We start from the raw sequence: 16,517 nt of genomic DNA, 5'->3' as shown, positions 1-16,517 counted from the left end.
ATAGTCCTATAATATAGACACTGTTATTGTTTCATTTTACAGATGAAGAAACTGAGGTACAGAAAACATAAGCAGTTATCCCAAGGTCATGTGGTTAATAAATGGAAGAGCTAAAGAATTCAACCTCAGATAGCCTCAGCCTGTAGTCTATGCCGTTAATTCCTCTGGCATGTTTACCCTCTCCTTAAATTTCTGTCAACCACCCATACCAACACTGGAGGATGAGAAATATTGAGCTCAATTGTTTTCATCAAATTTCCAAAAATTCCTTTTTTATTTTGAAAGTGGCTTGAGTCAGCTAAGTCTCCAATAAATGTTACTTCTCTGATCTTTTAAATCACTCTTCTCTCTTTAGAAAGATGGTAACAATAACCCTGTGTACAAGACAGCAAAAGAGACACTGATGTATAGAACAGTCTTATGGACTCTGAGAGAGAGGGAGAGGGTGGGAAGATTTGGGAGAATGGCATTGAAACATGTAAAATATCATGTATGAAACGAGTTGCCAGTCCAGGTTCGATGCACGATACTGGATGCTTGGGGCTGGTGCACTGGGACGACCCAGAGGGATGGAATGGGGAGGGAGGAGGGATGAGGGTTCAGGATGGGGAACACATGTATACCTGTGGTGGATTCATTTAGATATTTGGCAAAACTAATACAATTATGTAAAGTTTAAAAATAAAATAAAATTAAAAAAAATTTTTTTAATAAAATAAATAAATAAATAAATAAATCACTCTTCTCAGATGGTACCACTCAGGCTTTACTTATCCTATACTCTCTTTGTTGTCATCAAACTGTGAGATAAAAAATCACATCTCTATAGTGAGATTGAAAAAAAAAAAATTCACAACCAAGCTCACAATAGACACTGTAAATTCTGATTTCCCAATTTTGTTAATGGTTCCTCTAATCTAAGTTACAAGTGACTCATATCTCCTCTCTCTCTTTTGCCTAATCCACATCCACATACAATTCGCTTCTAAGTTTGGTTCTTCATGTATCCTTGATACCACTCTCAATCTTTTGCACCTTTTCTATGTAAAGGGTGGGAGATGCCTCATCCATTAACTAGGTCGGAGTAAATAAGCAATGTTTTTATTAGCAGTTATTCTGTTGTTTGACATTCTCATTGCTTTTTGCCCAACTATCATAAAAATCTGTATCATAAAAATCAGTATCTAAATCTGGTTATTTAGATTTGAGTCTTTGACCCCTGATATTCTGCTAAATTCTGTTGACAGTTTAAGGAAGAACATCTGCTCAGCTCCCATCCACCACTCTCCCCTTCCTACCACTGTGGCTGAAAGAACTCACTCTTCAGTGGGTACGAAAATGTCTGCTAATCACATCACTGATTTCTCCTTCCAACCTCATCTCTTATTACTCCACTGCATGTTACACCTTCTAAGAAAACCAGACCAAAAGCTACTCCCATGAAAAGTTCTGCTTTGCACCTCCGTACTCTTGCTTGTGCCATTTATTTCACACAAAAATGCCAATGAAATATATCAGAGGCTAGGATGAGTTAAGAAAAAAATCTCTGAAGTTTTAGGTCACAGAAAGGATATATTGAGATGGATTTAATAGCCCCCAGTGTCATCTTTAGAAATCCTCTCATCTTGACTCAATAGTTATCTGGATTTCCTCTATATCTAATTTAATACTCTGTGTCATTGTTTAGCACTAATACCTGACATCTCTGAAGCTTGGTTTCTTTATAATAATAAGTAATAATAACAATGATAATAATACCTACTTCACAAGATGGCTATATGGTTTAAAATATAAATTTTGTTATTGTATTATTTCTAAAATTTAAATATTGCATACAGAAGGTACTAAAAACTTGTTTAGGTTCTTCTTCTTGTCATGGGTGAATATTGCCCACTTAACTTAAGGGAACTGAGATCCATAACTGAAGTTGGCTGCCAGAGTGAGGTGGGCACAAGAGCAGAGACCCCATAGAATAGTCTACTCCTGGGGCAGCGACCCATGGAACATTGATCTTAAGGCTTTGAGCCTAACTGTCATTCACTCTTATATAAAAGATAAGATGGTAAGTGTTAGCAAAATAAAACCTTTCTATGTTCTAGAATTCTGCCTGAGGCGATCAAAAAGACTAAAATCTGAAGTCAGCATCTCTGCCATTTTTATTCACCTTGGGCTTTCCCAGTGGCACCCATCTGCCTGCAGCGCAGGAGATGCAGGAGACGTGGCTCCATCCCTGGGTTGGGAAGATGCCCTGGTGGAGGAAATGGCAACCCACTCCAGTATTCTTGCCTGGGAAATCCCATGGACAGAGGAGCCTGGCAGGCTACAGTCTATGGGGTCACAAAGAGTAGGGCATGACTGAACACACACACACACACTCACACAGTCTCTAAAGCAGTCTTTGTTTTGTTCTAGGAGAAGTGGAAAAAGAAAACAAATGATGAGAAAACATTGAATTGACAGAGGCACAACCTAAAATCACTGTCGGTTTTCAAGGAGTGCTCTAGATTTAAATTTGCTTGAACTCAGTTTTTTCCCTCCTCACTTCTTTTTTTTTTTTAATTATTATTATTTTATTTTTTACTTTACAATATTGTATTGGTTTTGCCATACATCAACATGAATCCACCATGGGTGTACACGTGTTCCCCATCCTGAACCCTGCTCCCATCTCCCTCCCCGTACCATCCCTCTGGGTCAACCCAGTGCACCAGCCCCAAGCATCCTTTATCATGCATCAAATCTGGACTGGTGATTCATTTCTTATATGGTATTATATATGTTTTAATGCAATTCTCCTAAATCATCCCACCCTCTCCCTCTCCCACAGAGTCCAAAAGACTGTTCTATACATCTGTGTCTCTTTTGCTGTCTCGCATACAAGACATAGAAAGTCGTTACCATCTTTCTAAATTCCATATATATGTGTTAGTATACTGTATTGGTGTTTTTCTTTCTGGCTTACTTCACTCTGTATAATAGGCTCCAGTTTCATCCACCTCATTAGAACTGATTCAAATGTATTCTTTTTAATGGCTGAAATGTCTTTCTCTAGCATCTGTCTCCACAGAGTCGGACACGACTGAAGTGACTTAGCAGCAGCAGTAACAGCATCTCTCTTACCTTCTCTTAGCTTAGTAGCCTCCTTTGAGCACTGTTTCTGGCATTAAGGCTTTTAAATATGTGTTCTTAATTCAATGTAATTAAACAAAGGAAGGAAGTCAGTCTGAATCAATGACAAGCTGGAGAAACAAGCGATTTTTAAGGAAATGAAGTTTTATTACTCTTAGGGATATACTGAAGCTATTGAAAACAGTTCACTTAGGACATTAATGGCTACATTAACACCTACATAAGCGTATCTTACAAACTCACTGTTTGGAATAAAATATATATGTACTTTTCTTTTTTCTAAGGACTTTTACTCTTTAAATAGACTAATGTTTGTTTCTACAGATTGCGTAGCGAACCTTTTTTTTCTTAATTTGAACATTACAGATATTGAGATATAAATGCAAATTTCAGTTGTTTAAAACTTGGTGCTCATGAGGTCAAAACCACACACTAAATCTCTATATCAGCCAGTTCTCTCTATTGTGTGGTCACAACTGTGTGAGCAACCAGCTCTGGTCATAAGCACTGGGGGAGAGGCTGTCGATGAATTTGTCCAGTATGCCTTCGCTTAATTGGAAAATGGCTCTGTTTCATCAGCCACGCACCCATGGTCAGTAGCTTCGCCTTTCTTCGTGAGCATCGGTTATTTTGAATTTTAAAGATAATTTTAGTACCTTCATTGTTACTTTAATACTTTATTTATTTGCTGTTTCAGCTTTCTGCTATGTGGTAGCGTTATTTAAAATTTCCTCTTTTTGATGACATTTCTTGCATTGTGTATTTATATCCTACTTGTTAAGGCTAATAATACTATATGAGCTTATAGAATTGCGTCTGAACTCTGAAGGGAAAATAATGATCCATTTCATGAGATGAGTAATTTTTACAAACTCTCCTTTCAGCTCAAAGAGTGCTTTTTGTTCCCTTGATTAAAATGTATTTCCCGATTAAATTAAAATGCAAATATAGATGGTCTGTGTTTATGGTTATAATAGAATTATTTAAAGAAGGTTTTAAATCAATGTGCTGTTAATATTTCATGCAAGAACTGTGGGTTTTATTGTTGGGCCGGTACTGCCATGTTCCATTTTCAAGATTACTTAAAGTGCTATGAAAACTTAATCATACTGCCCTGGTTTTATCAGTTTTGCCCAGTCTTCTCTAGGATGTTAAAAGGAACTATTTTCCTATATACTTCTTAAGTTATATCAGTGGTGTTGGAGAAATATCAAGTACTATTTCTTTAGAACCCTTTAAAATTGAGTTATGAACAATTTACTGTTTGTTTTAAAGAAATATTTTATTACACAGAAGTGAATCAACTTTTAAATTTAAGAGAACCATATTTAATAATTTATTATGAATTAAAGATCTGAAAAGTTACTTCAAGAGACCATTTTGTCCAAATTTTTAATTTCTATTACAAATATAAAATATTTGTATTAGAAATTGCATCTAATGCTATTAATTTAATTATAATGATTTAGTGTTTCTTTAGCTTTCTTTTTTAGAAAGTGACATCACTTCTCAATAATTATTAAAATAACTCTTAAATCATATTTATAACTTGATCTTTTGTCCCTTGTCTTTTTTAGTGACCTCAGTGAAAACCAGATTCAGGCAATTCCAAGGAAAGCTTTCCGTGGGGCAGTTGATATTAAAAATCTGTAAGTATTTTTTCTAATTGATACTGTTGTTTTTAAAGTTATCCATTTTCCAAATTTAATTCATATTAAATAAAGTGTCAGGAAAGAAATGGTGAAAGCTTATGCATTTTATGCTTCCTTAGGAGAACTTGTAACAATAAGTTTTAAATCATTTTTACGTGTTATCTGAAGGAAGTCTCGTTTAGAAGATGTCTTGAAACTGAAGTTATCAAATAACAACTGCAGTTGTTATCACAAGGTTCTTCAAACCTTGTGGTTAACCTCGTGAAGTCTAAAGAAATGATTTTATTAAAAGGCATTTACAGTGTATTTTCTTCCCTCTTACTATGAGCTTATTTCAATAGTACCTTTTTCACTTGTTATTGGTGTTTATTGGAAATGCAGACTATTTTTTTCTGGAAAGAGTAGATAATATTTTCTTGTTAGAGATACCTGTGGCCTAGAGCTACAGCTTTTTAAAATAGCTTTTAGATCACCATTTTTATTAAATTCCAAAGTGTGAGAATGAGAAAAGTGTCTTTCAATTTGTGTGAATACTTTACTTAGAATTTCCCTTTTATCTTTATGAAAGAATGTATGTATAGCCTCCTTTAAAAAGCAAAGTAAAAGAAACCTCTGTATTTTTCCTTGGTAAATCTTTAATCTAGTGTCTTGTGTAGATGTGTTGTTGTGTAAGTGCACATAGCTCTTTACATATCACGAAGATTACAGTGGCAACCCTAACATTATCGATATGTATCTTAATAAATTTTAAAGTTTCATATTAATCTTTTAAAACGACGGGTTTTGACTGACTATGAAACTAGGATGTAAGGTGTTTTCTTTAGCTTCTAAGTTAGTTTGGAATGTAAAGGGAAAAGCCCCTGTGTGCTGAGATTAACCATCAAGAATTCAGTGTTTCTTACCTTTGTAATAAACGGGGTAGAAACTCTTTCAAGAATTAACTTACTTTCAGAATTCTCCATGGTGGAATCCAACATTTCTCAAGTAGTGAATGTGAGACAGATGTTTTCCTTCATCAAAGAAGACGACTGTTTATAAAGCTATAAGCTATGGCCTCTATGTCTTCTTTTCAATGTAAATGGTTTTCGTTTTAAATTTGTACTTTCTAAGTGTACAGGTAGAGATAGAAAAATATAGACTTCTAAGTATAAATATATAGCGCCATCAAAATCCTGGCCTTAGACTTTTATTAGCATTTACATGTTAAAGAGATTTTATTTGCTTAGATTTAATCTCTAATGAATACTGGGGAAAATCTTCAAGTAGATTCAGAGATATAGGATGTTCAAAACTGCCTCTGTATATTATCTCTTGTCAGAACAACACAAAGATTCCTATGTAGCACCTACTCAAGTTGTCTATATGTCTCTGTGAAAGGACAGTAATGGCCAAAGTTGACCACCCTTTGGGAATGCCTCTTGCAGTCTTTTAACAGTATTCTCTCTAAAGCCTGAAAACAGGTGGCTTTTAATCTTAGTAACGATATTTAGGGAATCCAAGTCTGCAAGTAATCCTTCTCTCATGTTTAAGGATGCATTTGGGAGTGAGATACCAGTCATGGTGGAATTCTTCCTTAATTCCTCTTTGTTTCTTCTTTAAAAATGCAATTCTAAAAGTTTAGAGATAAAAAGAAAAGTGAGATACTGACCAATGTACTTTGAGGAATGCATCATTGATTTGGTGGGATTTGGAAAATATTTTCCCCCACTATATCATTTACCCTTTTCCAGTTTAAACACAATTATTTAAAAACCATGAGATAAGCCTAGGACTGGAGTCTCAGAATATTTTACTATTTTTGTTTGTTTGTTTGTTTTGTAAACATGACAATTCATTAAACTTCACTGAGCCTTAATTTTTACTTTTATGAAATCAATATAATAATTGCTTGCACTTGTGATTATTAGAGAAAAAAGGTACTGAGGAGAGAGAAAATTAGAATATGGACTAATCTGCAATATTAGTGAGAGATCAGATAGACCATGGGCCAATTAGACATTAAGCTGCAAAGTAGAAAAAATATACATATATATATATACACATATATGTATATCTCAGAAGGTACTAAATCTATGCAAGACCCTGATTTATAAACAAATTGTGAAGTGCCACAGATACTGAGGAAAGAAAGAGATAAATGTGTTGCTTGAGGTTATCAGGGAATACTTTAGAAAAGAATTACTGGAAAGAAAATATACAGAAATCTTCAAGGAGGTTGGTTCATACTGTATATTGGTCAATAAAAGCAGATTGAGAAAGTAAGAATTTATTAAGACCTATTCAAAGCCTGAATTCTGGGTTTTGAAGGGATTGGAGGATAAAATTAAAGTGCAATGAAATGTGTGTGTGCATGTGTGATGGAAGGAATATGTCTGTATCTTTAAGGTGAACCAGTACTAATTCGGAATAGCAGCGCTAGCAGAAAGCATAGCAGTCCGAATATGGAGAAAGCTGAGTAGAATGGCATCCAAATGACTTTGTTTTTGGAGATTTCTTTTCTTATGGAGGAAAGGGAGCTTAAGAAACTATGTGGATGCTGAATGATGATGGTCAAAGAACAATTTATTCCTGCTACTCTCACTGGCTTCCGTGTAAAAGTGTGAAAGACCATGGAAACAACCTTGGAATGCACCTTAATGCATTTATAGGTTTAGTTAATTAAAAAGGATCATACTTAAAATTTTCTAAAATTTTATAGTTAATTAAACAATAGATAAAAGTACATTATTCAAAGAAATTAAGTTTCATGGGACTCTGTCTGAAGTTTAGTTTTATCATTAAAAGTTAAGAAAAGTATTTAGTAAAATATATTAGCACTGAGAGTAAATTTTAATTCATATTGTCATTAAAATGGTAAATGTAGATCATCAAGTAATGACTCAGTTAAAGTCCATAAGTATTGACATTATTAGTATTATGAATGTTCAGTGTGGGAAGTGAAAGTGAAAGTTGCTCAGTTGTGTCTGACTCTTTATGACTCCATGGACTATACAGTCCATGGAATTCTCCAGGCCAGAATACTGGAGTGGGTAGCCTTTCCCTTCTCCAGGGGATCTCCCAAACCAGGGATCAAACCCAGGTCTCCAGCATTGCAGGCAGATTCTTTACCACCTGAGCCACCAGAGAAGCCCAAGAATACTGGAATGGGAAGCCTATCCTTTCTCCAGCAGATCTTCCTGACCCAGGGAAACAAAACGGGGTCTCCCACATTGCAGGCAGATTCTTTACCAGCTGAGCCACAAGGGAAGCCCATTCAGTGTGGGAAGGAGAGGCATAATGCTCTGTCCTATATATCATGCCAGTGTTCATTTACAGTTTGGACAAGCCTTCATGGTCCCATGATGGCTAGTATTCAAGTCTTTCAGAGATGAGAGAAAACAGAAGGCTTTACAGAAGAAATATGTGCTTTAGTTGCATCAGGATAATATTTTGTGTAGTGTTAGTTGCTCAGTCATGTCCGACTCTCTGCAACCCCACAGACTGTAGCCCACCAGTCTCCTGTGTCCATGGGATTCTCCAGGCAAGAATAGTGGAGTGAATTGCCATTCCCTTCTCCAGAGGATCTTCCCAGCCCAGGGATTGAACCCTGGTCTCCTGCATTGCAGGCAAACTCTTTACCATTTGAGCTACAGAGAAGACCTTGATATTTTGTATAGCACTGTTTAAAATAGTGGTCTAATGCACTGTACTGGGTTTATTGGAGTTACCACATATTCAGGCAGGCTTTATTCTGAGTAAATTCCAGGTATCAGAAGATTTTCACTGGAAGCACTCGCTTTAATCTTGCGGATTGGCTAAATAGGCTCAAGGCAACATCCTGACAATATGAAATTGATGCTGTGGAAATTTTGCAAATTAGCAGATCTTATTCCTTTTTCTTCAGGCAAGCCACAGTAAAACTATTCTAGACAGATGGACATTTATCTTGCTGTTAAATATCTCCAGGGAGGACATCCCATAACTTTTTTGCTTACCTCTGTTAATTTCCAAACTGGATTAAAACCCTTTATATTTTATGTTGTTACCCAATTTTCTCCATCTGCTACTTAAACCAGTTTTTTTTTCCCCCAGCATTTGACACAGTGAGATCTGAGAATAACAAGATCATATCAAAATATCAACACTCTAATAGTGTTTATAGTAGTCACTGGCAGCCAATTTATGTAGGATTTACATCTGTGTTTTTGAACTCTCCAATCAAGTGTGAATGAAAGTACTGATACAGTATCATTACCAAATGATGCCTTACCGAAGTGATAATCACTGTTTATGTTATTTTTCTTGATAAATTTGTATATATATTTAATATATGTAACACTGACTAATAAAGTCTCGGCTATCTCCTGATCAGTTTCTGAATGAAGACATGTTACACTGTGGCACTGTTTTGTTTACAAGTATATATGAGGCTTTTCCTTTCAATTGAATGATTTAGGAGAATATTCAAATTAAATTTTGCTTAATTGCTAAGACTTGCAAGCTTATTCTCTAAGTATGCATTTAATGAGGTCAAAAATTTTCCAAGAGTCTCTTGTTCTTATGTGAAATAATTCCTACTCATGTTATCCCAAGATTTAAACAAAAACACCAATTTATGAACTTAAAATTCAAATTGTTGACAATAGTTATTAAGATTGCAAAAGTGAAAGTGTTAGCCACTCAGTCGTGTCTGACTCTTTGTGACCCCATGGACTGTAGCCCACCAGGTTCCTCTGTCCATGGAATTCTCTAAGCAAGAATACTGGAATTCCCTTCTCCAGGGGATGTTCCCAACCCAGGGATCAAACCTGGGTCTCCTGCGTTGCAGGACCTGAATACTTAAAATAATTAAATTCCAACAAGCATTATTTTAGATAATATCTTTAAAGTACATCATATCTGTTTTTTATTCTTCTTTCATGTTGCAGTATATCTTCAAAATGTACTCTATATTCCAAACTTTACTATTTGTAAATGAATACGGTCATTTTCTATCTGCTTGCATCATACACATTCTAGTAAATTTTCATCTGTTATCAACTGTACTCCCTCTTTCTATTAAAACTATTCATAGGTTAAAATAGGTGAGGGGAAAATATTTATATTATTTACTATATATTGATTTAAAGACAAGCATTTAAGTTAAAAGATGATTTAACTTGGTTCTCTTTGAGTAAGTCATGGTGTCATTTGGAAAAAAGAATGCATGACTGGCTTTTTAAGAAACAAAACTATTTGGGATGCACTGATTATTAGTGATAAGATTTGGCAAATAGGAAAAAGAAGGCTAATCTATATGTTGTTACACACTACACACTATTATGTTATTTAGAAATTTTTTTCTGAAACTCTATCATCTTCAATTTATTTTATTGATGGATGATCATTTAAAACCCATAGGAGTAAAATTCACAGTTGTATAGTAAATCACAGGAAGACATATATTTTGTTTTTTTTTCCCACCCTTCCCAATTTTTAAATATCAATCTACTCTTCTCCTTTCCTCTCTCATCTTCATGTTGTTGTTGCTTAGTCAGTAAGTCATGTCTGACTCTTTTGCAACCCCATGGACAGTAGCCTGCCAGGCTCCACTGTCTTTGGGATTTCCTAGGCAAGAATACTGGGGTGGGTTGCCATTTCCTTCTCCAGGGGATCTTCCCCATCCAGAGATCAAGTTTGCATCTCCTCCATTGGCGGGCTGATTCTTTACCACTGAGCCACCAGGAGAGCCTCGTACTTCATGATAATAAAGGAACAAGGGTTGTCCACATAATACAAAATCAATATGTAACAATCCGAAAGTGAAAGTGTTAGTCGCTTTGTCGTGCCCAACTCTTTGCGGCCCCCATGGACTGGAGCCCACCAAGCTCCTCTGTCCATGGGATATCCCAATCAAAAATACTGGAGTGGGTTGCCATTCCCTTCTATTCCTTCCTGGCCCAGGAATAGAACCCAGGTCTCCTGCATTGCAAGTGTTTACTGTCTGAGCCATCAGGGAAGCCCTAACAATCAAAGAGTGTATTATATATTTTACCATTCAAATGCAAGACTTACCTTATCTTTGACCTGTAAGTTAAATCATATTTACAGAATGTTGACCATAATCAGCTACTTTTCATGTTTAGTTTGCTACATTTCTCATCATACTTAATTACATATTTATTACATAATTATCACAAAAAGAAGATCCATTTGTATAAAATTAAAATTGTGATTTTTATTGCTCTCAGCTCCTTCCTAGAGTGTTTTCAGTGAGCCTGAGACTGGAGAGACTTTGAAGGGGAGATTGATTTCTCACTCAAGGGGCCTGCTATCCTTAGTTTTAGAATAAATTTCACACATGGTTCTTAGGCATAGAACCTTCCTAATGTATCTGTGGAGATGATTCTTCATTTATATAGATAGCAAATGAGATTGATTTTTATGATATGAGGACTAGAGCCCCTCTTAACGTCTATTTTAAGTCTTCCCTTTGTAGCTCAGCTGGTAAAGATTTCACCCGCAATACAGAAGACCTGGATTCCATCCCTGGGTTGGGAAAATCCTCTGGAGAAGAAAAGGCTACCCATTCCAGTATTCTGGCCTGGAGAATTCCATGGACTGTGTAGTTCACAGGATTGAAAAGAATTGGACACAACTAAGGGACTTTCACGAACATCTAGATTGCTGCCTATGGTCATAAGGGATAACCTGTAACTCACAGTTATCTGGGTTCTAAAATTTAAAGTGTATCAGGAACTCGGCAGACGCCATAGTCAGGACCATGGGAACTGTCCATGGTCCTGTAAATTGCCTGCTTTGTATTCACTGTAAAAAAGTACACTGATTTGTGATAATCCCCAGTAACTATGGGCAAGTTTGTTACCAGTAACCTCTTTGCATTTTGCTCAGTTTCCAGGTGCCTTAGCACTCTTTTTATTGATAGCATTTTCTCATGTAGATGAATCTATATAGCATATCTTCATAATCATTTTCCAAACCAAAACAAAAAACACAAGGAATTTTGATTGAAGAGTTGGGAATCTGATTCACATATGTATAAAGTAGCCATTGTCATGATCTTTCAGTGGTTGCATGTTGTTCTTGAGACAGAACAGATCTTTCTGTTTTTTGCTTCCCCAACCCTGGACAGCCAGTCATATTTTTCTCCCTCTGAACAATTACAATAACCTGCTAATTGAGTTTTGATCTCCAGTCTATATTCTCATTAGGGAATTTCAGTGTTCCAGCCAAATTTTGTTTATATAAAGCATTGTTTTTCATCCCATCTCTTCCTGGTTGAAAATCATTCCACTTATTAAAACAAAAACAAAATGCTTTGCTATAGGCATCATGGTAAAGCGTTGGGAATTTAATGGAATATTGTCTACAATAGTTCTACAGGGTCTATAGGAATATAGGCTATTCTCTGAGAGAACAGTGAGTTTTACCCAATGGAATTGCATCTAGTCTCTTTAGATATTCCTAATGGTCCCAAAATTCAGAGACCTGTGCAGGCTCACAGCCCCCTCTCCTACTGAATCTGTGCACAAGTTCTTTGCTCAAATCAGAATGATCTCTGTCTTGCAGACATTTACTCTGAACATTATAGAGCCTCGGCTCACAACTGTTCTTTGAACCAGTCTCCTCCATAGGGAATACCCACTTTTATTTCTGTCTTACTGGATTCTACCCATTTTTTAGGGTTTAAGGGATTTTTTCTTCTCCCTCACACTATTATTTTCGCCGAGGGCAATCTCTTCCGTCTCTGAAATTCTGTAATATTCTTCTTCTGCTGACTTCTTCCTTGAAAATTTGCCTTTAGAAATTCAGCCTAAACCTCTATTTGCAGAATGAATAGCTACTGAATCTCTCTTCCTAGCCACCTGTGTCTAATGAGGGCTTCAACAATACATAGATTTAAAGTTGAATCAAGGTTTCACTAAACATTTACTACTTGTTTTGCATAACTTATTTAACTTTTGTGGGCCTTCTTTTCTTATCTGTAAAATCCAAATAACGATAATACCTACCTTTTCAAGTAATTGTGAGGAATAATACGATGGGAGTGTCTAAAGACCCTGCTGTTTAATGTGCGTTCAATAAATGCTAGCAATTATTATTGTCAGTTTCTATTTTGACCTCCCTGATTAGTTTATTTAGACTTACCAGAACTGGAAGGTCAGTTTAGTTGTCTTTCCTCCAGTGTCTATTATCATCTCTCTTAGAGCTACCTTGAACTTCCTCCTAATAAATTAACAGATGGATATAACTTTATACTATGGCTTATTCCAATAAAAGCTGAGATTCTCTCTTCCTGTGAGGAAAACAAAGTGTTACTTGAAACATTGCAAAAGGGTTAAATTCTCAAATAACGTAAGTAATTTAAGATTCTTCAGAAAGTTCTTTCCTTGGTTTTTTCCTTCACTAATGCCCAGGCTAACACAGTTGTGCTTTCATGCCGAGGTAAATGATATAGTTGCAGAAACTTCTCTTTAGGATGGATTAATTTAAATTTTTCTCAAGCCCTCTGCATATTATGACTTAAATCTTGGACTACCTGTTGCACAATCATTATTGGCATAAGATTTGTATATTTAGACACTCATATTTACCTGAACTTTATACATACAAGGGAAGAAATAGAACAGATTCTGCCCATATCCTTACCAGCATTTTTTCTTTTTCTCCCATTACATTTATGTTTTATCAGGTTAGTGAAATGTTGTTATTCTTTCATACTGATTCTAATCACTTTGATGTGTTGTCAGTCAACTAAATTCTTGGAGTTTGTCATCTTGCAGTAGTGAGTTGAATATGAATGAAACTTTCTCATACCTAAAAGACCCTGGCAAAATTGGAACCTAGTCATAACAATTTTGTTGATACTCTGTACAACTCTGCCTGGCTTAGAAATTATTAAAGATTTTTTATGTTCACTGTTGTTTCAGAGGTAAGTATATTTTACGGTGTTCTAATTTTTACAAAAAGAAAATCAATTTGTAATAAGATCTTATTACTTGAACACTGCACTGAAATATGAATTTTCTATGGATAAGGACAAAATCAACTAAAGTTAATGCAGGAAGATGTGTTTTGTATGTGTAATTCAAACAGTATGGTATATAGATTTTTAACAATGAAAACAGGAAATCCTAGGGAAAAAAGCAACAGAATACAGTGTCTCCAGTTATGTTTTAAGATGCCAAGTAAGCAAATGTACAAACTTTTTGTCATTTAATATACCTCTTTGTTAAAATTTATATATAGCAACATTATATATTATTTTTCATACCAAAAATTAATCAAAATCTGAAACTAGGCTAAATTATTTTTAGTCTTAAAGAAAAGCAGATCAGCTTTAGAAATTTTATGTGAGAGAAGCATAGAGTGATCACTGTTGATAAACGTGCACTGCATTGTCGAATTCAGTGCTAGAAAAAATTAAATAAGCAGTCTAGAGTTATTCTAGAGCAATCAGAAGACAAATAGTTACCATTAAAAATAGAATCATAGAGTGTTAATGCTGAGAGAAATCTGAAAACTCCAGGAGATGGTGAGGGACAAGGAAGACTAGCATGCTGCAGTCCACAGGGTTGCGAAGAGTCGGACATGACTTCGTGACTGAAAAACCGTATGTTTTTAACAACATCGTTTTCATGAAATTAAAGATAAAGCCGCTGCTTCAAACCACACACATACAAACTAGGACAGTGATGGATCCAGAGGGAGGGGAGATTTGGGATTTGAACAGAAGCAGAGAGGAGGGTTGGAGGTAGAAAATAAGGAGGAGAAGACTCAGCAGCCTGGATGAGAATATGCAGGTTAGAAGTCTAAAGGAAACCACCAGTGGTCCTATCCATACCATTCTTTCTCCCAGGAAAATGAGAAAAGTGCTAGCTCGCTTTTCCCTGGAAAGTAGGCCATGTTAGAAAAGGACACTCGAGCTGTTAGAGACACCCAGTACTCTTATCATCCATAGATCAACAAAGTTACCTTATGTCTGGATAAATAGCTGTAACATTACTTCTTGGAAAAGTGAAAAAGTTTTCCTCTTATTAATTATTTAATTCCGAACAATTCAATGGCATAGTGTGTAATCACATCTAAATGTGTCACTAAACTCGTGGCTGACCACATCCTTTCCTGTTTATAGAAAGCAGAAATGCCCAGGGTTTAAAAGGTGGTGAAGAAAAGATAAATAAATAAAAGGTGGTGAAGGAAGTGAACAGCGTGAGAGAAACAAGGTGCAGAAAAATAGTACAGAAACTCTGAAATAAATTACACTTTTGTGTAGCTTTGACACTGTTTATCTTGAACCATATGCAGATAAACAGAGGTTTGTGCAGAGATTTTTCTCGTGAGCAATCATGTGAGTACAGTACTTTCCATAAACGTAACTTTGACTATTAAAAAAAATCTATCCGTTGATGAAAAAATTGTCTGCTTTGATTTTCATTATCCTTTCAAATGAGTAACGTTTTCATAAAATACCTTCCTTTCCAGAAGATATTTGACCTGAGACATGACAGCATCCAGGAATCTTTTAGGGAAGAATTTGGTCGTTTGAGAACCGAATATCCGTAAAGTTTTAGTGCCAATAAGGGCTTAGACTTCTGTTAAGAATCAGAAGAAGCGTATAATCATGAGCAATGTTAAAGAGGGATGAAATTAGGAAAGTTTCCCCCAGCGTCTCAACTTCTGGTGGTATATAGAAAGTAATCTGCCTTTCAGTACTTGTAGGACAAGATTTGCTTGAGTGCTTTCTGGCAAGCTAGGGCTTCCCCTTTGTGTATAGTATGCGTGATTTAAAAGAAGCTGTGTCAGCACTGATTTATACATTGACAGCTAAGGATAATAAGGTATGGGCAAACATACAGCTCACCCTTTTACAGATTAACCTGGAGACTGCATTAGGCAAATTTGATAGCATTAAAAGATTTTGCCAATTTGTCTGGAAACAATTTCTCTTTTGTAGTGTGTCAAGGGTAACACTTCATGCCATTGTACTAATTTAAATGGCTTTGATAAATTGTTCAAGAGGTTAGAGAATAGTAGTGTAGATATATATTTAGCACTTTAAAATAAAAAAAAGGCTATTAACTTAATTGTTAAATGAATTTAATCTGTAAAAATCAAAAGTGCTCCAGAATGTAAGTGTTTTCTTGGAAACGCAGCAACCGTATTACATCATGAGTCTTTAAAAGTCTTCTTAGAAAATAAAATTATACGTCTGCATACTTCCTAATAAGCAGAGATGTCTTCGGCTGTTACAGTTGCATGAGTGGTAGCTGTTATTTGGGGAAAGCCTTAGTTTATACAGGCAATAAAATTGTATCTTCTCCAGGGCTCACCTTTTTTATATTGCACGTCTTAGATCACACAATTTGCATGGCATCAAGGTAGCCTCCTGTATGATTATGTCCCCCAGAGACCTTCTTAAAAATGAGATGTATATTTCATGAGACATTCTCTATGTACATAATTTTTAAAGTAGGGAATTTGAAGAGGCCCTCTGAAAGTCACTGAATTAAATCATTGCACCTTTATTCAATTGCCTTGTGAGAAAAACAGCTATTTCAAACAGTTCCCCTAAGAACAAACCTCAAATGTGAATTAGGCCTTTTTGGTGAATCTTACACTTGAAATAATACAAAGATCCTAATCTTTGTATTAGGGTCATAGGCTTACCCTATTTATGTACCTCCCTTCCCAATGCATGCAAGGCTGACAACCCACCTATATCATCAACCATTTGGTTTCTATCTCAAGTGAAAC

At 35.6% G+C, this 16,517-nt stretch overlaps 1 protein-coding gene across 5 annotated transcripts in view; it reads left to right on the top strand.

Moving 5' to 3' along the window:
• SLIT2 (slit guidance ligand 2) overlaps positions 1-16,517 on the top strand; it is a 403,181-nt gene that overhangs the window by 246,081 nt on the left and 140,583 nt on the right. For all 5 annotated transcript variants that reach the window (XM_044946045.2, XM_044946044.2, XM_044946043.2 and 2 more), the window contains exon 5: positions 4,707-4,778. In XM_044946045.2, the coding sequence (XP_044801980.1) occupies positions 4,707-4,778 (72 nt within the window). The remainder of the gene's footprint in view (positions 1-4,706; positions 4,779-16,517) is intronic.

The sequence above is a fragment of the Bubalus bubalis genome, chromosome 7 (genome assembly GCF_019923935.1).
Source record: "Bubalus bubalis isolate 160015118507 breed Murrah chromosome 7, NDDB_SH_1, whole genome shotgun sequence".
In the NCBI taxonomy this organism is placed as follows: Eukaryota; Metazoa; Chordata; class Mammalia; order Artiodactyla; family Bovidae; genus Bubalus; species Bubalus bubalis.
This window is presented reverse-complemented; position numbering and strand designations above follow the sequence as displayed.